Here is a 22,450-nt window from a genome sequence, read left to right as displayed (position 1 = left end):
TTGCGACCTGAACACCGGGGCACTGGGGCTCAGTGGAGAGAGACTGGACTGGAAGTTGAGACCCTGCTTCCATTCCGTGGCCTGCAAGTGACTTCAGGCCAGTCACTTGGGGGCCGTGCTTTTGAGATCCAGGGCTGAAAAGTGCTATTCTGGGCACTACAGTAGTGGCCAGAGGTCTTGTTGATCTAGGCACTATGCAGGTGCATAGGAAGAGATGGTCCCCGCACTAAATCTAATTTAAGACAAGACTTGACAAGTGGACGGACCAAGCGATCCCAGGGGAGAGGGTGATGAGAACGCAGGGCTGCACTCAGCGCACTGCAGGTGTCAAGCCAAAGGGTTTCTGTTGTTGAGGGTCTCCGGGTCTAAGCACAAAAGCCTGAATTCGTCTCTCTTACCCACAGAGTCAGAGCTCCACCTGTGTGAGTGGAATTTAACCCTATGTTGTTAGGATTAGTGCATGAGAACCAGGAAGTGAAACTGACCAGTCTAGCTTCATCAGCCAAACGGCATGAAATGGAAATAAAGGAAACAGATGACGGCAGTGGAAAGAGATTATTGATATTACTGTAAAGGGTTCCCAGATAACTCATACACACGCAGCTGGGTAAGGGCTGGTTCTCTGCTCACACCTGATTAATAACAGTGTACCTCTTATAGGCCTCAGCCAGGTCAAGGGCTCCATTGTGCGCTAGGCACTGCACAAACCCATAGTAAATGACAGAGCCTATCCCCAATTGTTGTATCATTGTAACTAGGCCTGGCTGAAAATTGTCTTTCATGGGAGCTGTGGTTCTTCTGTCAGCTGGGCTATATTGCCCATCATGCCTCAGAGCCAGGGACTCCCATGATGCAATGCCTCTCCTCTGCAAGAAGGGAGACTGAGGTGCATCATGGGTGATGTAGTCAGACCTGGGAAACTGAAATATTTGGGGTTTTCAGCCTAAAATGTTTGGTACTCACATTTGTGCAGAAAATAAACATCTGTGGGAAGAGAACCGCAGGGAGCTGAGGAGAGTCAAGCTCAGGATATTTGAATAGCTTGGGCATCTGCCTCAGAAATGGAGATTGTCTCCTGCCTGTGGGAAGGATCAAGTGGCCCCGTCCCTGAATCCTCTGACTTTAGCTAACCACTCAGCTACACAAATAGCCTTGTATTCATTGGAGAGCAGCTCTTCACGCTGGGCTAGCAGTTTTCTGGACTGGGCCACTGCTGTCTTTTTCAAGAATTAAAGCGAGACCTAGAACGTCAGTGACCTCATGGGAGAGAATCAAGAGGGGACAAACCGCAACAGCAACGAGATTTGCAAACAAACAGAATTCGCTACGACGACGTCCCCTGCTCCCTACACCCTGGAGAAGCTTGTGTGAGGCTCATGTCCTGAAACAAACGGTTGCCTGTTTCTTTCCATCTTCCTCCTCCTCATATCCCCAGCCCTTTAACTCTGCACATCACAGAGTGCGACCCAGGAGTTCTGGGTCCCAATCCTCACCTCTGCCACCAACTCTCTGTGTGACCTTGGACAACTCCCTGCGTCTCTGTCCCTGGGATCGCCAGCTGTACAATGGGGGTATTTCTTTTTCCTTTCTTCTGCCTTCTGTCCATTTGGGTTGTAAGTTCTCTGTGGAGAGGACAGTCTAACCAGTGGCACCCGGATCTCAGCTACGGCCTCTAGGTGCTACTGTAATACCAGGCACTGGATTCGGGGTGCTCTTACATGTGCACAAAGCTCGTTTTTGCATCTCTTGAGGCAACCATATGGTTTGAAGAGGCTCTGGATGGGGTGAGTGGGGTCACTGAGCATTCTCGCTCTCTGGTGCTTCCCTGGCTGGTTCTTTGCGATGTGCTCAGGGTCTAGTTGATCGTCCTGTGTGGGGTCGGGAAGGAATTTCCCCCCTGGTCACATGGGCACTGACCTTTGGGGGTGTTTTTTTCTCCTTCCTCTGCAGCATGTGGGTGCAGGTCACTCGCTATCATCTGGGTATGTCTCATTTAATCATTTGCCCACCCCGGCAGGGGCCTTGGTGCACCTTGGAGCCTCCTGTTCTCTGCCTATGGCATAGTCCGGTCTCCTGTAGGCTGTAATACGTTGGTTGCTAATTTGGGTTCTTGGGTTTATATACAGGAGGCCAGACTGGATGACCTAGTCCCTCCTCTTTTCCATTGTCTCCTAAAGGCGCATTGAGCGTGTTCTGTTCAGATGTGGTCCATCACGCGTCACTGTATGGTTTGAAGCTTATCTAATGGGCTCATGTGGCTGCATCCATACCCACCAAGGCTTCCCCATTCCGCCTACCCCGCCCGTGCCTAGTAAGTGAATAAACAGGCTGTCAGGCCAGCAGGGGGCGTGAGGGGCAGTAGCTCTAGCATCTCTGCTCACCTGTGCAAATGCCAGGGGTCATCAGGAGGGTTTAAACCCAGGCCCTTAAACACCACACCGCTGACATCTGCTGCTTGTGTTAAAGGAGTAACTCCGTCCGCTGGCAGCAATGGTAGGTTGTTCTCACTAGAGGGGGATGTGACACACGCTGGGTTCATGTACATTCTAGTATGGCGTGACTGAAGCTTGGATGTGCACCCGAAGCATGAGGGGAGCTCCGACCTGCACCCAAATTAGAAGCCAGTGCTGGTTACAAGGCACCTACTTTCCCCAGGCACAGAACTTTGCTAAGCACTGGGAGGCCGTGTTCTGCGGTAGCCATGTTCCACTCCAGAGGTGGCTGCATTTCAGCTGAGGGGGAGCAATTCCAGTCTCTCTCGTCAGTAAAGCCCTTCAGATGCAATGTGCCCTAGTGGAAGATGGTTGTGAATAAGAGGCTGATCGGGGTGAGTTCCGGGGGCAGTGAGGCCGGTTGTGCATTGTCTTGCAAGCCAAGCAGCCAGAGTGGGAGGGGTTCTGCCCAAACCCAGCTGTTTGGCATCAGAAAGAGAAGGGTCACAGAGCATTTCTAGGAGACTCAAACTCCCCTGCGTGGCCAGCTCCCGAGCGCGCACACACTCTGGAGTTCACAGGCCACAAACAGAGCCAGCCCCCTGCTCTCATGCAGCTCCGGGCAGTCGGAGAGGGGAGGATGATGATGATTGCCTGAGCCTGTCACCACACTGGCTGCAGTAGCTGTGCACGGCTCAGTCCTGAGCTGTGCAAGGCTGGAGGAGGAGGCAGTGTTGCTCAGAGCCGAGCGAGGGTGGATCTCTCGCCATAGAAGCAAGAGGGGAAGCTGTCAGTGGGAGAGATGGAGCAGCCGTGTCTGAGAGCAACCTCCCTCTAAGGGATCCGCTGTGTGTGTGTGTGTGTCCCTGTGCCTCGGATTTCCGCCCGTGCCCCTAATCTCATGGCTGGTTTTACATCCGTGCACAACAGCTGGGCTTGCTCCATTCGGTGAGCTCCAGAAACAAAGGCACTTCAGAGCCGGACGGACACACGCCCAGCCGCCTTGTTGTTATTAGCCACGGAGGAAGGCGACAGCCCCGCGGAGCTCTCCGCCTCGCCTGCAGCCGGGCTCTGTGTGTCTGTGCGGGGGAGCGCACGAGAAGCCGCTCCTGCCTAAAGAGACCGCTTCCTCGGCTCCACGTTAACAGCTAGTGATTTTCCACACCTCTCCGCTCCTTCCCCGACAAGTGGCTGGGCCATGGGAGACAAAGGAACCAGGTTGGTTAATATCTCTGTTGACAATGTGGGTTGTTCTGCTGCGGATGGGGATTCTGCCTCTTGCATTATTAGGATGTTTGCTGGACCGTTGACACCGCTAAGGCGCTGTCGCTCAGCCTGCTAATCCCGCTGCATTTCCATCCACTAGGGTTTTTTTTGGAGGTGGCGGGGCCGGGGAGGGGGGGGGGTCTAGGCATTTGCTTTGTGTGCAGAGCAGTGTGTGGTATTTAATGGCACAGGAGAGAGAAAGCAGACTCCGAGCAATGCGCTCTCCGATGAGGCGTTCTCCACCTAATGCACTTTAATAGCCCAATGAATCACCCATTATCCCGGGCTCTCGCTCTCGGTAGCCAGCTGCCGCTAGCCAGGGGTGCCCGGCGTCCGTCGCGTTGGTCGACCGGAGCGCTGCAGCTCCCGCCCCTGGGAGATGAGACAGCGGAGGCTTGAAAAACGGGACTTTTCCCAAGCGGGTGGTTCGCCCCCCCCGGCCTGGTTCCCCGGGGAAGAGCTGAATAGAGAGGTGGCGGCTTTGCAGTGAGCAGCTCCCGGATTCTCCCGGGCTGTTTGCTGGGGTTGTTGACCTGCTGGGGCAGTTGCGGGGTGGTCCCATTTTTGGGGGGGGCTGCATTTCCCAACTGGAGGCATTTTCCCTTTTCAGGTCTGGCTTTGCCTGGACCCAGTCCAGGGCAGTGTGGGCTGCTGAGGAATCCTTGTGCATGTTGATTTCCTTTCGGAGCCAAGCCCCTGCTGGTCTCTTGCCTGGGGGAGCAGGGCTGTTGAGTCAGGGATTGCACCGCTGCTGTGGGGGGGTCTATGGAAGCGAATCGTAGTCAATTTCCCCCCTGGGCTCTCCAGAACACAAAACAAAGGGGATCAGGGCTGGTTGGCTCCAGGCCACGTTTAGATTCATGGCCCGGTCACTGAGCGCAGATGAACACGACGCTGTCCCTGCAATTGGCTGGCCTGCTTTGGGGTTGGGGAGCTCGCAGGGCGGCACTAAGGCGGGGTCCCTTTGGGGAGGGGGATTCATGGTCACCCCCCACTCCCCGTTCATGGCTGGTGCAGCTGGCCTGCTCGGCAATGTTGCAGTGGGGATGAGCCATGAGTCTCATTCAGTAGCATTGGCTTTCGTGGACTACAGCCCACTTCTTCGGATGCACATGCATCCGAAGAAGTGGGCTGTAGTCCACGAAAGCTTATGCTCTAATAAATGTGTTAGTCTCTAAGGTGCACAAGTCCTCCTGTTCTTTTTGCGGATACAGACTAACCCGGCTGCTACTCTGAAACCATTCAGTAGCATGTGCAGCGTTACCTAGTTAGTTTTGCCAGAAGTTGGGAACGGGCGGCAGGGGATGGATCACTTGATAATTACCGGGTCTGTTCATTCCCTCTGGGGCACCCGGCGCTGGCCAGGGGGCTTGTAGTAGGTGGGTGGAGTCGGTGCTGGGGAGAGTCTCCTGGGGACGGCTATCAGCCCTGGGCAACTTGAACTGTGTTGCCGCTTCCCACGCCGAACCTGATGCTCATAGGTTTGGATTGGGGGGCATGTTTCAAAATCCCCTCCCAGAGCTGCCCCTCCTCCTCCAGGGAGCATGGTCTAGTGGCTAAGACACTGCTCTGGGACTTAGGAGCTGTTAGTTCAATTTGTGGCTTTACCATAGACTCCCTCTATGACCTTGGACACTGCGCCGCTCTGTGCCTCAGTTTCCCCACCTGCAAAATGCAGATAAGAATCCTCCCTTTTCCCCACCCACCCCTTGCAAGCTCTAGAATAGGAACTGTCTCTTACTATGTATGTGTACAATAGGGTCCTCATCTCAGAGTGCATAGGCTTTAGGAGGTAGGCCTGTCACAAAAATTAGATCCAGCTTACGGTTTCAAGCCCCTTTCCCTCAGTGGATTATTCTATATACATAAAAATTGATTCACCCATAACTAAAATGCACCTGTTGTTTTACTCATAACTGAAATGCAGCCACTTCTGGGGTGGGATTGTGGCAGCTGGTTAACGGCTCACAGCAACACTACACAACAGTGTGGGAAAAGAAAGAGACCATCCAGCTGAATCTTGTGAAAGAGGGCACCCCCTAAAGCCAGGTGGGACCGTTGGTTCAGTACAGACTCAAGAGGCAGAGAGGGACACAACTGTACTCTGATAATACAGGAGCGAACTGTAGTACACGAATGATTCTCTCCTCTAGTGACTGGCCCAAAGACAGGAGAAGGGACCAAATGCTGGAATTGTAAAGGTCTTTGAGTGCTTGAATCCCTTTAAAAATCTGGCCTTGCTACCGTCATTAGCTAAGCCAGTGGTTCTCGAACTTTTGTACCGGTGACCCCTTTCCCAGAGCGAGCCTCTGAGTGCGCCCCCCCTTATAAATGAAAAATACTTTTTTTATATATTTAACAGCATTATAAATGCTGGAGGCAAAGCGGGGTTTGGGGTGGAGGCAGACAGCTCGCAACCCCCCATGTAATAACCTTGCAACCCCCTGAGGGGTCCTGACCCCCAAATTGAGAACTGCTGAGCTAAACGAACTGGATTCCCTTTGTGGCATCTTGCACAGACATGTTGTTGGGGTTTTAAATCTATTTATTGTTTGGATTTTGCTGCTAACTGTCTTTCATATTGAATTCCCTGATTTCTAAGCCCAGAGCTGCCTGTCTGGGGAGTGCAGTCCAACAGCGTTTCCTTGCTACCATACGTCGCACTGTTATTTATTTGTATTGCGATAGCACGTAGGAGGCTCAGTCTTGGGCCAGAGCCCCATTGTGCTCGGTGCTCTTATAAACACGAGAGGACCTTGTGCCAGGCCCCGAGAGCAGTTCTGCTGGTGTGACTCTACCGACCTGACAGAAGTGTTAGTTGATGCAACTGAGAAACTGTCAGACTGGATCCTAAAGTTGAGCCTGAGGGAGATTTTCAAGCCACAAATGGAAGTGCCTTTGAAAGTTCCCCCCTTTGTGCTTGAAATAAAAAGGGGTAGACTGGAGACTCTCCTTTCGCTGTTAGCAGTATAGGGCCTAAGACACACACTGGAGCAGTTGTGAGTCCATCCAGCAGAGGGCGTTGGTACCGGCCTGGATGCGCGCGCGCACACACACACTATGGATAGCGGTATCTGTTTCCAGGAACTGGAAGAACTAGTCAGCAATGAGAAGGACACGAACTCTGAAAAACTCCCGTGAGTCAAGAACCTTGTGTGAGATCAGATGGTTGCGTTGCTCTTAAAACCTTTGATAACACAGGGCCAGCCCCTGTGGCCAGCCCTGCCGTGCAACTTTAGGATGCCTGTGTGCATACGTACACAAATACACACACCCCATCCAACCATGGCAGGGAAAGGGTTAAGGCTGTCCAGCCTGATGCTTTGTAGTCACTGAGCTAAGGGACTAAGCAGGATTCCTCTCCTGAGGTTTCCCTTTCACCGGGATCCCCCTTCTGCACCGCTGTGTGTGATTAATAATTTAGGCCCCAGGTACTTAAGGGACCGTCTCTTCCCATATGTTCCTCCAAGGCAACTCAGCTCAGCTGGCTTGTCTCTGTCCTCCGCTGGGACAAGTTCAGCTGCCCAACCATCCCCTCCCCTGTGAGGAAAGTGCCATCGCACCTGGGGAAACCGAGTCACGGAGGTTATTGTGCTGAGAAGAACCAAACTCTGCTGCCTGTAGGCCTGGTGCACCCTGCCTCTCTCCCTGCGGCACTACTCTGTGGACTGAATCATTTATGCCCAAGGTACTTAAGGGACCATCTCACTCCCCTTCCATCCCGCCTCGGCAGCTGGGCTTCCTCTGCCCTGATGTAGCTGATTCGTGTCTGTGCTGGGCCAGTCAGGCTGGGATGTCTGTCGTAACCCCTTCCACGACCACACACAAGGAGGGGTGGGTGTTAGGATGCGCGTGTGCAGGGGATGGGGGTGCTGTACCCAGTGTGTGTGTGTGGGGGCACCGTAGTACCCAGTGTGTGTGTTTGTATGTGGTGGTGGGGGGGTGCCGTATCCTGTCTCTGTGTGTGTGTGTGTATGTGTGGGGGAGGGAGCGCCGTACCCAGTGTGTATGCAGGGTGATGCTATACCAGTGTGTGTGGGTGCCGTTTCGTGTGTGTGTGTGTGTGTGTGTGTGCGCGCGAAGGGGGGGCACTGTACCCAGTGTGTGTATGTGGGGTGATGCCATATCCAGTGTGTTTGTAGGGTGGGGCCGACGCCGTACCCATTTGTGGGGGGGCGGAGGCGCTGTACCCAGTGTGTGTGTGTGCGGAGGGGGGGTGCTGTACCCAGTGTGTGTGTGTGTGGGGGGCAGTGCTGTACCTATTGTGTGGGGGGGAGTGGCACTGTACCCAGTGTGTGTGTGTGTGTGTGTATGTGGGGTGATGCCATATCCAGTGTGTTTGTAGGGTGGGGCCGACGCCGTACCCATTTGTGGGGGGGCGGAGGCGCTGTACCCAGTGTGTGTGTGTGTGTGTGGGAGCAGCACTGTACTCAGTGTATGTGGGGGGGGGCGGCACTGTACCCAGTGTGTGGGGGGGTGGGTAGGAGGCAGAGCTGTACCCAGTGTGTGCATGTGGGGTGGGGGCAGCACTGTACCCAGTGTGTGTATGTGGGGGGGCGGTGCTGTACACAGTGTGTGTGTGTGGGGGGGGGGTGCGGAGCTGTACCCAGTGTGTGTAGGGATGGTGGGGGTGGAGCTGTACCCAGTGTGCGTGGGGGGGGTGGCGCTGTACCCAGTATGTGGGGGGGGGCGGAGCTGTTCCCAGTGTGTGTGTGGGGGGGCAGAGCTGTTCCCAGTGTGTGTGGGGGGGGGCACGGAGCTGTACCCAGTGTGTGTGTGTGTGTGTGGGAGCAGCACTGTACCCAGTGTGTGTATGTGGGCTGGGGGCAGCACTGTACCCAGTGTGTGTGTGGGGTGCGTAGGGGGCGGAGCTGTATCCTGTGTGTGTGTAGGGAGGTGCGGAGCTGTTCCCAGTGTGTGTGTGGGGGGGCGGCGCTGTACCCAGTGTATGTGTATGGGGGGGCTGCGCTGTACCCAGTGTGTGGAGGGTGGGGGGGCGGAGCTGTACCCAGTGTGTGTATGTGGGGTGGGGGTAGCACTGTACCCAGTGTGTGTGTGGGGGGGTGGGGGTGGCGCTGTACCCCGTGTGTGTGTGGGGGGGTGGGGGTGGCGCTGTTCCCAGTGTGTTGTGGGGCACGGAGCTGTACCCAGTGTGTGTGTGGGGGGGGCAGAGCTGTACCTAGTGTGTGGGGTGGGGTGGGGGGGTTCTCCACCCAGTGTGTGTGTGTGTGTATTTTTGGAAAAGAGACCACTAAGGGGGGATATGATTGAGGTCTATAAAATAATGAGTGGGGTGGAGACAGTGAATAGGGAAATGTTATTTACCCCTTCACATAACACAAGAACCAGAGGTCACCCAATGAAATGAATAGGCGCAAATGTTTCGCAGTACAAGTGCTGGGAGGGAGGGGGGAGAAGCAGGACTCGGCGGCGTGCTCAGGGGAGGAGGAGGTGAGCTGGAACAGGGGGCGGAGCACCCCCGGAGTCGGAGCCTATGCCTAGAACCCTAGAGGAGCAAACGTCCCCGGCATTTCTAGAGGGGCCCTGTCCAGCCTGAGACGTCAGGAGCAACTTGTAGAGAAACGGATTGGCTTTTCCTAGGACACGGCAGGTTTCATCCCTGCTCAGTCCTCTCAGACAGTTCAATGAGGGCACTCAGCAGCAGGCCCATCCCTGCCCACAGGGAGAGCCCACAGAGCTCATGCAGCCCCTGAGATCTGCCCGGTCTGTCTGTGAGACAAGAGAGCCAGAGCCCTGGTTTCCCTGCTGCCCACAGCGTGGAAGTCTGGCCCAGTTATGGGGCCAGCCTGGGACTTGGGAGACCAGCGTTCAATCCCCATCTCTGCCACAGACGCCCTGCATGACCCTGGGCAAGTTGCTGAGGGCCAGGTGGCTAGCGGGGCTGAAGGGCTTGGGAAAATCCCCCCTCTTTGCAGGCCCCTTGATATCTTTGTCAAGCGGCCTATGCTGCCTGTGCCTCAGTTCCCCATCTAGGCTACAGGGGTGGGGACACCACCCTGCCTCCCAAGGGGCTGTGAAGAAAAACACACTGGGTGAGGGGGCCCTGTAAATGCCTCCCCAGGGATGGGGCTGTGCCTTAGCGGAGGTGCGACTTGCCTGGCCACATGTGGAGAACTGTCTGCCCACGCTGCTTTCCTTTCAGCTGGGTCTCTGAGCTGCCAGCTGACACCGCCAAGCGGCTCCACAGCGCCTCTTTAATTACACTGTTCTCTTCATATGCAATTCACAGCTCGTCCGGGGTGAGAAACGCTCTCCCCACACAGCTAAGATCCCCAAGTCCCTGCTCAGGGGTAGCTCACAAGTTCCAGTTTCACTCCTGTTGCAGGGAGTGTTTCACGGCCAGCAGCTGGTATGTAACCTACACCCTGAGCTGGCATTTTCACTCCCATTGACTTTCAACCGGTAGACTCCCCTGGGAATCCCAGCCCAAATCTCCTCTGCACCTGAGCAGAGCAGCTGTGTGCTAGGAGCAGGTGAGCCAGAAAGTGCAACGGGTCTCTTTATACCGTCCCAGCAGAGAGTACAGCAAACTATGAACGGATCTGATAAATATCTGGGGTGCTCATCCCCACTGGACTATTTGTTTTCTGCACACGGCGCCTTTACATTTCTAAGCCCTCTGCCTGTGTGCAGAAGGCGTGTGACTGGTTTTCTCATTCTCTGAGCCCCTACACACACACACACACACTCTCTCTCTCTCACTCTGCGCTCTCTCCTGGAGACTTGACTTTCGTTCTTTCTTGTTGTTTCTCCGTGATTTAAAGGCTCAGTGTAGTGCAGACAGCAAAGGGAAGTCAGCATAGAGACCGTGATGGCAGTAGGAGGGGATTGGCCCAGCTGTGTTTGGGGTGGACTGGGGCGGGCAGAGATGGGAAGGCAGCAGCAATCATGATAGGGGGAAATTACAATTTAGGGCCCACTGAAATCCTGCCTCACTTTGAGTCCTGCATGGAGAAATCAAAGCCCAGGTGCCACTGCAGCCTTGCTTAGCCCTCAGGCCTTGTGCTAGCGCTTTGCACACCCATAGTCACCGGGTTTCCTCCTCACCCCTGCCTGAATAACCCTTGCCCCAGGCCCAAGAAGAAGGGAGGTGCTTCCTGCAGCCGGTCCTTGAGGCTGGCTGCCTGCAAACTGGCTTTGGTAATCGCTGCCCATGGCTGAGCGTCGGGTGCCTCTGGCTGCCGATCTCATGTCTAGAGGACCCCAGGGATCAGTCAAACGCCAACACAGCAGCAACACAGGAGTGAACCGGACACACGGCCTCTCTCCCCAGTCTCCGCTCCGGTGGGTGCTCGCACGCCCAGGAGCAGATCGTGAAATTGACATGTCCGTCCATGCTTCCCCCCATCATGTACATACGATCAGAGAAGAATAGATAAGGAAACTGACATTCCACCACACAAATCCCCATCATGTACATACAATTTCATGTGTTGTAGATGCGCTCTCTCTCTCTCTCACACACTCACACACACACACACGACTAGATTACAAATTCGACATATCCTACCAGACTCCCCCCGTCACGTACATACAATCACACGTGCATGGGTGCGCATCCACAGGCACATGCAGGCTGCTGCTTCGGGCCCCTGGAAAGCAATAGGTGCTTGTGGAGTCAGATGGGACACCCTGGCAGACCCTCTGATTTCCTGCCCCATTCTCCGGCTAACTCTTTCACCGGCGAGAGCTCGGTTTGACGCTCTGGGGAGGGTCTGTGCTGAGAACACCATACAAACGCAGCAGCTTGTGTGTGAGCCCACCCTGGGAAGCGGATTTGATATGAGAACAGAGAGAGGGACTTGGAGGGTCTGGCGTCAAGCAGCCTGGAATGGAGCTTGCAGGCCGTGGTGCGCCCTGCGGTGGCTGTGGATTCTGCCTTAGCAGCATTCGGTGTGTATGTGTGTGTGTGTGTGGGTGGTGATGGTGATTGCCAAGCAAAGTGGTGGCTTGGGGATGTGCTGTACCAGCTCTGCCAATGCACCACAGCCCTCCCCACATTCTTCTCCTCCTGTCTTTCCGGTACCTACGGCTATAAATATCTTCCTGGTACGACGTACCACGCCATATCGCCCGATTTGCACCACGGTGTTTCCTCTGTCCTATTGTGCCGTCTGGGGTCTACACAGAGCACTGGGTCACAAGTCAGGACTCCGGGGCTCTATTCCCGCCTCCGCCAGTGACTCGCTGTGTGATCTTGGCAAGTCACTTAGGCTGGGATTGTCAAAAGAGCACACCACCTATTGGATTTCCTTCCTAAATAATCCATGCCTCAGTTTCCCTACCAGCATAATAGGAATATTAACCCTGACCTAACCTCCCGGGTGGGATTTGAGACTTAATTAACATTTGTAACGTGACTGGATGAACGATGCCTGAGAGATCTCTCCTCTGGGTGGGTTTGGAGATGCCGGTCGTTGGCAGGAGAGCGGCAAAGCAAGCCTTACCGAGATATTTGCCAGGAAACCGCTGTTACTACTGCCCAGCCTCAGCCAGCAGGAATAACAGCGCGGGGAGAAGTGATATTATGTTAGACCCGCCCACGCACAGCTTCTTTCTCTTCCTGCATGCCTGACAGGCCGGCTAGGATTGGATTAAATCGACAAATCTCTCTCGCTCTCTCTTTTTCCTTTAATTTTCAGGGTGCGTTTCCTCTAATGTGCAAAGTTTTGGCATCAAATCCCTTGGAATCTTTTTTTTTTTTTTTTAGCTTTGAGGAGTATTAAAATGTCCATGATTAAAATCAGCCTGTATCCTGCAGAGAACAAGCATGGAAATGATAAAGCAGCCAGACCCTGGAGGGTTCTGTTGATTCGGGGCAGCGTAATTCATGTTTTGGTCTTGATGGTTCCCTAAATTACAAGGCACAGGTGTGCCTGGGAATGTCATTTCAAAGGAGCATGGCCCTGGATTTGCTTAGTTATGAAACCTGACCGGTGGTGGGAGCCCTTAAGAAGCAAATGCTTAACCAATATTTGACATGTCCATAATCTATCCCACATGGAGAAGTTCCTGGATTTCCAAACGCCCGAGTTAACCCTTTGAACGCTAGGGCTGCCCTGAGAGCGTCACACTTGTAGATCACCTGCTAAAATCTGCAAGCCTGAAACATGGCTCTTAAATTCTGCTCCAGCCGAGTGAGTCTGTAGCACCCCCAGCTGTTGAGATCAGGAGCTGGGTTGGACGAGGAACTAACTGCTTAGGGCTCAGTGCGGGAATGACTAGGGGGAGATCTCTGGCTCTCTGATGCTGAAGGGCAAGGTAGACTATTGTAATTGTTCCCTCCGGCCTTAAATTCTGAGGGGTTCCCTGGACCACTGTATCATACCCCGGCAGGGTCGGCTCCAGGCACCAGCCCAGCGAGCAGGTGCTTGGGGCGGCCAACGGAGAGGGGCGGCACGTCCGGCTCTTCGGCGGCAATTCGGCAGTGGGTCCCTCACTCCTTCTCGGAGCAAAGGACCAGCCGCCGAAGACTGAAGCAGCGGCGGTAGAGCCGAAGTGCCGCAGATCGCGATTGTGGCTTTTTTTGTTGTTGTTGCTGCTTGGGGCGGCAAAAAGCCTGGAGCCGGCCCTGTACCCCGGGGTGCCATTGTGCTATGTATTGTACAGACACACAGCGGAAACAATCTACCCTTAGATCTTACAAACTAAGGCCCCGATCCTGGAGTGAGATCCTATGTGAAAAGACTCCAGTGGGAGCAGGGAGCTTATTGCAGGACCAGTGCCTAAATTGAAGGTGGATTTAACAAACCCCATGGGTAAAAGGTCCGAAAACTGGCCCCCCAGTTATCCAGACCTCCATGTCTACAGAAGCGTGGCATATCCCCCAAGTGCGCCGTACAATTAAGGTTCTTAATGATTTCAGAGGAGGGTCCCACGCAGAAGCAGGACGTCTCGGCTCTCAGTGAAATGCTTTGATTTAATAATTACCTCAGTGACAGGATGGATGCAACCAGATTCAGTGTCTGAACACTGCCCATCTCCGCGTCTTTCTCTAACCCACTTCCGGTGACAGCTGGCAGCGTGCACTAGAGGGCGCTATGCTGCACCCTGTTTCTAAATGCCTATGAGCGGGCTTGGCTTCATTCAGTTTGTTTTTTATGTAATTTATGCTGATCAAATCGATGTTTCGTTTTAAGCTTTTAAAAAAATAATGGATTTTTACATTTTCCCAGTTGTGGGGAAGTAGGGGAGGGTCAGACATTGCAGGCGAGGGGAAGTCAGACAATAATTATTTAATGACGTGTAAAATTGTAACGCTTCATAAACGTTAAAAACACAAATTGTCAGCATCACATGTCAAAATATACAAAGTCGATATCCTTCAATCAGACGCTAAGAAGTTCTCAAGCAGCATTTTTCTTCCTTGGCCTAGCTGCACATTTCGATGATTGGTGGAAATACGTTTCCCCTCGGTTTGTGTGTGTTTGGTGAAATCAACGTTTGCCGACATTTACTGATAATAATCTAATCCTTCCAAGCCTAAGGATCTCTTTTAGAAAGACATCTGGTCTTGATTTAAGGACTCCCAAGTGATCTAGAAACCTGTCATGTCCCTAGCTAAGTCATTCCTCTGGTTAGTTACACGTTGTTACTGATGGGAATTGCCTTTGCATGTTTTGTATTTCATGTTTTTGTTTTTACCCACAATTCTATCACTGTGAAATAAAATAGCCCTTGTTTAAGTAGGACCTACACTATTTTGTGTTCTGCAAAGCCAGTATACGGGAGACCAAGTTAACTAACACCCTCCGTTCTCAGAGCAGTGCTGATATCCCAGGGGATCCTGGTGCACAGTCGTGAAAGGGAAAGAACCCCAGCCATGCTGGCTTGTGTTTCACAGGACATGGAACAGTGTGTATGGAGAAGGGGAGCAGTTTAGGGGCAGGTATGTTTTTGCTGAGTTTCCACAGGTGTAGGGGAGGAAGGATGGTCCAGTGGCTGGGCCAAAGGCGCAGGAGTCAGCAGACATGGGTTCAAGTCCCTGATTCACCCTGGCCTCTGTGTGTGCCACATGGGGCAGATCACTCAGCTGCTCTGTGTCTCAGTTTTCCCACTTGTAAAACAGGGTTGATGATAAGAGCTAGGTGTTGTTATGGGTACTGGTAAAGGGAGAAAGGAGCCTTTTACCTCTACATTGCTGCTTCAGCTTCAGTCCAAGATCATTCCCATCGGGCAGCTGTGGCAAGGCCAGTGTGAACCATGTTGTGGAGCCGTTTCCATATCTCAGCAGCCCCCGTCACAACTAGTACCCGTGCAGCCCGGAGCCTGGCCGTCTCTTCCCCACAAGGCAGGGGCATTGTGTGGGACACTTGTCTCACCGCTGCCCTCTTGGTATCTGCTCTGAGGTGATATGTCTTTAAACCATCTGCCACCCGTGCTCCGAAGCTCTGTCCTGGAACTGACGGCAGCATCTCCAAAGGAGTAAACAGCGAGGCAGGAGGCTTCTCCTGCTCATGCGGCCAGGCCGGCGCAGTAAACACTCAAACATGTCACCTAATTATTTGCAGCTTCTCTAAACAAGCATCCCCCGATCCTCCCCCAGCACATGTGCTTGCTGTACCCCAGCCAAGGAAAGTCATTGACAATGAGGCAGCGTTTCCAGCCCTGGCCTGCTTTGTTTTCACTAAGGCTCAGATAGGACCTGGGCTGGGAACTGGCAGGCCTGGATCCTGCAAGGTGTGGAACCCAGCTTGCTTGTTCCGTCCCCCTCCCCAGTGGTACTGATGGAGACCTGGCAAAGGCTGGTGCAAGCACGTCCCTTTTAATTGTGAGGATCAAGCTGCTGCGCCCCGTGAGATTTCCTTCCCCAGCCGTCTGGCTAAAGGACCCATAGAGGCTCATGCATTCAGCACCTGAGGCCCCAAGAATAATCCCCGTAGGCAGCTCAGGGGCATCATTACATACACGTGTTATGGGGTGTGTCCAATGGAATCATTTCACAGTCGCTGCAGCATGTTTCCTTGCAGTCTACAGTTCAGCCACTAGATGTCTCCATGTGCTATATAGAGTTCCTGGTAGACAAAGGAGACCAAGCTGGAACATGAGCTGAGTGGAAGTGTGTTGGTGGTTGTAGTGTTGTGATTTGATGAACGCCTCCTGTTTAAGGAGGACTGTGATTCCACATATCATAGAAGACCCTCAGGACAGTCCTCAGGTTGACCCAGTCCTGAGTTAGGTTACAAAGGGGAGAAATCAGTTACGTTGGGGGGCAAAGGGGGGAACATTTTGCCCCAGAAATGCAAAGTCCCAGTCATAATGAGGGAGTGGAAATAGCACAAGAATTCCTGCTTTGCAGAGAGATGAGCCTGGCCCACAGCCCAAAGGGATGTGTCCTGCTTCTGGACCTTTCTGAGGTTTCACCCATCCCTCCCCAAGCGGTGGCACTATATCATTGCACAGCCCCTGGGTGCCTTCTCCATGGCATCTCTCGCACACTCTCTCTCTCTCTCACACACACACACACACACTTGTTCTCACTTTCAAAGCCCTTCTCCATCTGTCCCCACGTCACATATCCACCCCAGTGTCTTATCACGCAGTTGACCCCTGTGTTTACTGCCCCTGCGATGCCACCCTAGATCATCTGCTTCTCCCACAAGAATCTTTGTGCTTTCTCCTATGCTGCTGTTTAAACCGTGGGAAAACTCCCTGGCAACTTCCAGAACGCCGCGGCCGAGTCCTCCTTCAGATCCCGGCTTGGATTCAGATATTCCACGGATCTGTCTGACCTCCTGTGTCACACAGGCCAGAGAGCTTCCCTGCATTAATTCCGGTTTGAACTAGAGCCGAGCTCTTAGAAAAACAGCCCATCTCGGTCTAAGAATTGCCTTGTGCTTGTGAGGTCAGGAAGCTCAAAATCCAGAGCTGAAACTGGCAGCTGGCCCTGGTGTCTAACGGGCTGAACCAAAACCCCGATCGGAAATCCGGGGACGTTTGGATCCGGATGAGAGCTCCGAGACTTGGCCCTGTTTCTATTGCCAGACTGCAGGGGCAGCAGGCCTGTCTTAGATACACGGATCCATCCATCACCTGTCCCTGGACTTCCTCCCTCCCCCATGCTGCCAGTGTGAGCGATTGGTGCTTCTACGCTGCCTTACAGCCCTCTGCAATGCCCACCCCGGCTTGTGCAGCGAGCGACTTGTGATGCTCCTTTTCGCTGACGTTCACCCAGCGATATGCTCGGGCTCCTGCCTCAGGGCTGCGGTGGGAACATCAATACGGCAGGGCTGGCGGATCTCACCAGAGGTTGTAGGGCTCTGGCACAGGGCCTATGTGATGGGGTAACTGAGACGTCAGTCGCCCACATGCACGCGCCAGGTTGTTTTCCTGCCTCATTACGCTGAGTGGTGGGGGAGCCGGGCAATTTCTGCCATATTAATCCACTGTCATGTTACCGGGGTGAAGTTTAATCTGTGATTAAAGACCTGGCTGGCCACGTACCCCGCACTGAGCCGCCTTTCAGAGAGGAATGGCTGTGTTAAGCTGGGGCACCTGTGTTTGGGAGTGTACAATACAGTGCAGTGCTGGAGAGGGCGGGTGGGGGATGGGGGTTGCTGAATAACCTCTATCTCTCTGCCACAGGAGTTCTCCATCTGGGGCTTGGGAACCTGCCTTGTCCGTACTGCAAAGTGGGTGCTGGGGCACCACTGGGGCAATGGGGGGCCCACCATGCGCTAGTCGTGGTCACTGGCGTGCTACAGTTCTGCAGCGGGCGCAGCCGGGGAAGAGATTCCGCGTGGGATGATCAAACTCCCCTAGCACCGTTTGCAAGGGGCTCCCGCCCAGATTCCAGCCCCGGTGGCTGTTACATCCTCCCTCCCCCATTTTCTGGGTAGTTCCAATTTCTCCTGAACCCTCTCCACTGCCAGAACCTCCCCCCAATCCCACGACAAGCAACCTGCCCCCTGCGAGCTGCCCAAGCTTCTGGCTGCCCCCTGCATGGTTCCTCTCCCCCCCACAAAGGGCCCCAGCCCAGCTTCCAGTCTTCAGCCAGGCTGAACTGAGTCTGGCCAAGTAAGGGTTAAACCCGCGGTGAGGCGACCCCAGATCACGGTGAGTGCTGCTGTTAGGTGGCGATGGCTCTCTGGGTTTTCTGGGTCATGCCAGCTGCGACCTCCGCCCCACCCTACATGTTCTCTAACCCACGTCCCCGCAGTGCCCACATTCGTCCCCTGCCCACAGCTCGGTCTCGGCGTCAGCTCAATGGGGCTCCCCCATGGAGCCGGTGCAACAATCGCACAGGCGCTGACTTTTGGTTTTGCCGGTGAGTGCTCCTCTCCACCCCCTGCCCACAGGTGAGCGGTGGGCGGGGCCTCAGGGGGAAGAGGCTGAGTGGGGTGGGGCCTCGGGGCGGAGCCTCAGAGGGAAGAGACTGAGCAGGGGCGGGGCCTCGGGGGAAGAGGTTGAGCAGGGGCGGGGCCTCAGGGCAGAGTGTGAGCAGAGCGGGGGGCCCACCAAAGATTAATCCAGCCCTTTGGGTGCTGAGCATCCCTTATTTTTTATTTTTTTTGGTGGGTGCTTGAGCCCCGGGGCACCCCCAGAGTCAGCACTTATGAGCTGTCAGCACCGGACTGGGACTGGGGACATGGGTGCTGAGTGATCTTTGGGTGTCCACAGGGTAGGTTCCCCACCATGTCGCTGCCCCACAGAGCTAGCGAATTGCTCAGCACCGGTTGGCTCTGCCAGCGAAGGCCATTACCCGAGAGTGAGCGGAATTCACGCCTCCCTTCAGCGTTCAAAGGAAATCGATGGCATTGCTTTAATATCCCAGCCACGGGCAGAACTGAACTACTCATCAATCTTCCCAACAAAGATCAAACAAGCCCCACTCAATTATCCGCCGCTAAATAAGTTGCTCGTTAACGCGGCGCATCCCCGGACGTGTGCCTAATGAGCTCATTAAACTACCAAGCGAATCCATGGCCACGCACACAAGCATAACCACCGTAGCCCCGCGTCCCGTCCTCCATGGACAGGAAAGGTTCCACGTTGCTGTTAGTTAGCGTTGGGGGGTTGCCAGCGGGTCCCCTCCTGCTCTCACTGGGGGCTGGCTGGCTGCTGCCCTCTGCCTGCGGTGGGGCTGGGGGTGCCTTTCAGAGGGGCTGCATGATCATCCTTACAGTTAACGTCTCCTCTGCAGTCTAGGCAGTAGCCTCTCCCACAGCATCTCCCTCTGTAGGGAGATTGTGCGGGGCCAGTAAGCCGCCGGCACTGGTGATATTCTGTGTGGGAGCCAGAGAGAACCCCAGGGTCTGTCCAAGTCCGGCAGCTCCAGTAAAGAGGCGTTCCGCGGCCTGCTTTGCTCACAGGGCCCGTGCCCAGCCTTGGGCTGCCCTGACCTGCTTGCCCTCGGAGGGCCTTTATAAAGGTGGCTTTAGCTGGGCTTCGGTGGCTCTTTCCTCAGCTTTGCCTGGTTGGGTAGGAAATTGGGCTGGTATTTCAGTGATTTCGTTTTGGGCCCTGGGCAGAACTTGGAAGAGCCGGAGGGGGAGGGAGAAGAGTAAAGGCAGGTGTGAGGGCCAGATAGCCTTGTAGGCCTGGCACCCGCTTGGGACTCAGGCGGTCAGAGAGCTAGTCAGGGCTCTGCCAGTGATGCGGTGTAAGACGGTACTGTGCCTCAGTTTCCCCATTCAGAAAACAGGGGTAATGAGCCTTCTCTACCTCAGAGGCTGTGTGTGTGTGTCGGTGAAGCTTGGTTTGTTCACATTTGTCAAGCGCCATGGGCCTCGTGGGGTGTGGGGGAGGTGCTGCAGAAAGGCAAAGGGCTGTTAGAAATTCAGAAATGCCACACAACAGTTAAACCATGTTCCTTCCAAATCTGTGGGGGAAAAACAAGCTCAAGGCTGAGTTTGAGTTTTGGGGGGGGGGGTGAGTTCTCCTGCTGGGGAAGGAGGAAGGCGGAAAGCTGGCCTGGAGCGTGACCCTGCTCTCACGCCAGGAAAACTCAGAGCTCCTCCCTTATCCGGTCGAGCAGGGGCTAGTTGGAGTCTCACCGCCCTGTGATCTCCATTTCTGCTGTCCTGTCATTACGTGGCGCTAGATGAGGGCCCAGCTAGCTGTCTGGGAGAGTGAAATCTATCCCGGCCTGATGTGAGTGGGCAAGGGAGGGCTACTGCACTGTGGAATGTCGCTGGAGCTCTCAGGGTCCATGTGCACGGCCCGCGGCAGCGAGCCTCCCAGCCCAGGTCGAGGGGGGCTCATGCTACCCCGCTGAAAATAGCGGAATAGACCTAGACTGGGCGGCTCAGCCTCTGTCACCTAGGGAGTGGGGCGGGCTTCAGAGCCCGAGCGCCAGCCCAAGCCGCACCTCAGTTTGAGAGCGCGGGACCTATTTCGTTAGAAAACGGAGCTCTTCGTTCAGCTTGAATTCCAGTCACTTGATGTTTTCGATCATTTGGAAATACAGACGCTCCCCGGGTTACGCAAGACCCGACTTACGCAAATTCGACCTGACGCAAGAAGTTCCATAAGGCATAAATAAAGTTTTCGAGTTGCGAAACTCGTGTAGACGCGATAAATCGATCCCCGATCGCTCTGCCGTCGACTCCTGTGCTCCACCGCGGTGAGAGGCGAAAGCAGAATCGACGGAGTGGCGGCAGTCGGTCCCGCGCCACGAGGACGCGAGGTAAGTCGACCTAAGATACATCAACTTCAGCTACGCTATTCTCCTAGCTGAAGTTGAGTATCTTAGGTCAATCCTCCTCCCCCTCCCCCCCCCCCCGCAGGTTAGACCAGGCCTCAGTCTCGTGTTATTTCACCCTATTATTTCATTCAAATCATGCCTGTCTCCTCCTCTCCTTCCTCATCTACAAACTAAGCCCATTGTCATCCACCACCAAAATGCAGCCTTCAGTGTGCCAGGATAACAATAGGATTAAGGTAAATACAATATTTTTGTTGTAATTGTTTGTTTTTTATGCTTGCACAATATACATTTCCAACTTACGTAAAATTCGGGTTACGCAAGGCTTTCCGGAATGGAACGATTGCGTAAGTTGGGGAGCATCTGTACTTCATCTGAAAGACGTCCTACTTCTCTTTAATCTTGACAGCGAGAGGCCATGTTTCTGTCCCATAGGTCAGGATACCGACCACCAAAGCATTGGATAGCCTCAGCTTTCTCTCGCTATGTAGAAGGAGCTATGATTTGCAAAAGATATTCTTGTTGAAATGCCCCATGACTGAGGACACTTTTGTCTCCCATGTTATCTACAGCAGAACCAGGGTAGGTGAAATCACTGACAATCTCGACTGGACGGTCACCCGCTAAGATGCTAGAGGCTGCAGCGGGTTCAAAGTTCCTGCCCGGAAGAATTTTGGTTTTACCCCTGTTAATTTTCGGGCCAACTTTTGCCATTGAACTTTCTAGGGCTTTAAGTGCTGCAATCAGTTCACCTATTGATTCGACAGCCAGCCCCACATTGTTGGCAAAATCAACGTAAGTGACGTTCTTATCATCCAGGCATGTGCCAGAAATTGTTTACTGGTCTCTGGTCAAGCGCGTAGTCTGGGATGGCACTGAAGAGTTCTGGGCAGTGACGCATCCTTGTCCTGACCTCACTCGGAAGAAGGCGGTGCTTTTCCCATTCACAAGAACGTGACTGGAGCAGTTATCAGACAAGAAACGGACCCTTCTACCAGACTTGTCGGTGAGGCCTGTAAGTTTCAAGATCAGCCAGAGCGATTCCCTGTCAACAGAGCCAAGTGCTGCCTGGATATCCACCACTGTAATGCGAACGGGGAGCTTGAATTCTCAGGCCTTCTCAATATGCTGGTGTACTGTAAAAATTGTTCCACCGTGGAACAGGCAGGAGGGAAGCCGGCTTGTTTGGTCTTCTCTTGTTCCTTAAGATATCAGCTGCTCCGGGCAACAAGACGGAAGCTAAATTGTTCCCGGGCCAGATAGAAGAGTAAGGGCACGATAGAAACAACAGTCTCATTTGCTGCCTTTGTGTTTCCCAAGAGGGAAAACAGGCCTTTCTCCCGGTCAGATCGGACTGACTCTGTTCTCCAAAAGATACTGAACGCTGTCTGCAGTCACGATGGAATAGCTGGGCCAGAGCTTTTTAACACCTCTGCAGGAATTTCACAGATTCCAGCTGCATCATTTCCCTTAAGCGTCTTTGTGGCTCTGTGGCTTTCGTCGCTAGTTAATTCAGCAGGAGGAATTTGTGTAGAATGGGTCAACTCGGGGCAGTGCCTTTAATGTCAGGGTCCAAAGACATTGGGGCTGCAGTTAGCACCTGGCTGGAATGGCCACTCCAGTGTGCCACGCATCTGGCTTCTGTATTGATTAGCTGACCGCAAGTGGAGTCGGCCATGCCGAGTGAATGATCTTTGTTGTCAGCATGGTCGTGCAAATGTTTACATAAGGAAGTGACGTCGTTCCTTGCAGAAACGTCCTCAAGTGCGATAGCTTTCGCTTCCACGAAAGCTTTGTGGTCAGTATGTTATTGTGAGCTCCATTTAGCTTACGACACATGACCATACCACCTCTCAAGCGAGCCGGGTGACTCAGAGATCCAGGGCTTCTTTGCTCATTTTCTGGCCCAATGACCGTCACGGTGGCAATGATTATCCAGGTCCTGACGTCTGCCCATGCGGACTCAGCATCCGGATGCTCAGGCAGGATCTCAGACTGCACAGCAATTTTGAAAGCAATCCATTTTTAGGTTAGAATACTCGACTTTTGGAAACCCAACTGTCACTTGGCCTGCGCTTTTTAGTCC

General features: G+C 53.9%; 1 protein-coding gene across 4 annotated transcripts in view; it reads left to right on the top strand.

Annotated features, from left to right (window-relative positions):
* The first annotated feature begins 2,972 nt into the window (after nt 1-2,972).
* The window catches only part of ARRB1 (arrestin beta 1), a 175,653-nt gene continuing 156,175 nt past the window's right edge, over nt 2,973-22,450 (top strand). For 3 of the 4 annotated variants that reach the window (XM_054015918.1, XM_054015915.1, XM_054015914.1), the window contains exon 1: nt 2,973-3,650. Coding sequence is in view for 3 of the 4 variants with exons in the window: in XM_054015915.1 (XP_053871890.1) it covers nt 3,631-3,650 (20 nt within the window). In the remaining variant the exon portion in view is untranslated. The remainder of the gene's footprint in view (nt 3,651-22,450) is intronic. The other variant, XM_054015916.1, reaches the window with a different exon arrangement.

This window comes from Malaclemys terrapin, chromosome 1 (assembly GCF_027887155.1).
Source record: "Malaclemys terrapin pileata isolate rMalTer1 chromosome 1, rMalTer1.hap1, whole genome shotgun sequence".
NCBI classification, from domain to species: Eukaryota; Metazoa; Chordata; order Testudines; family Emydidae; genus Malaclemys; species Malaclemys terrapin.
Note: the sequence above shows the minus strand (reverse complement) of the source record. Positions and strands in the feature narration are given on the sequence as shown.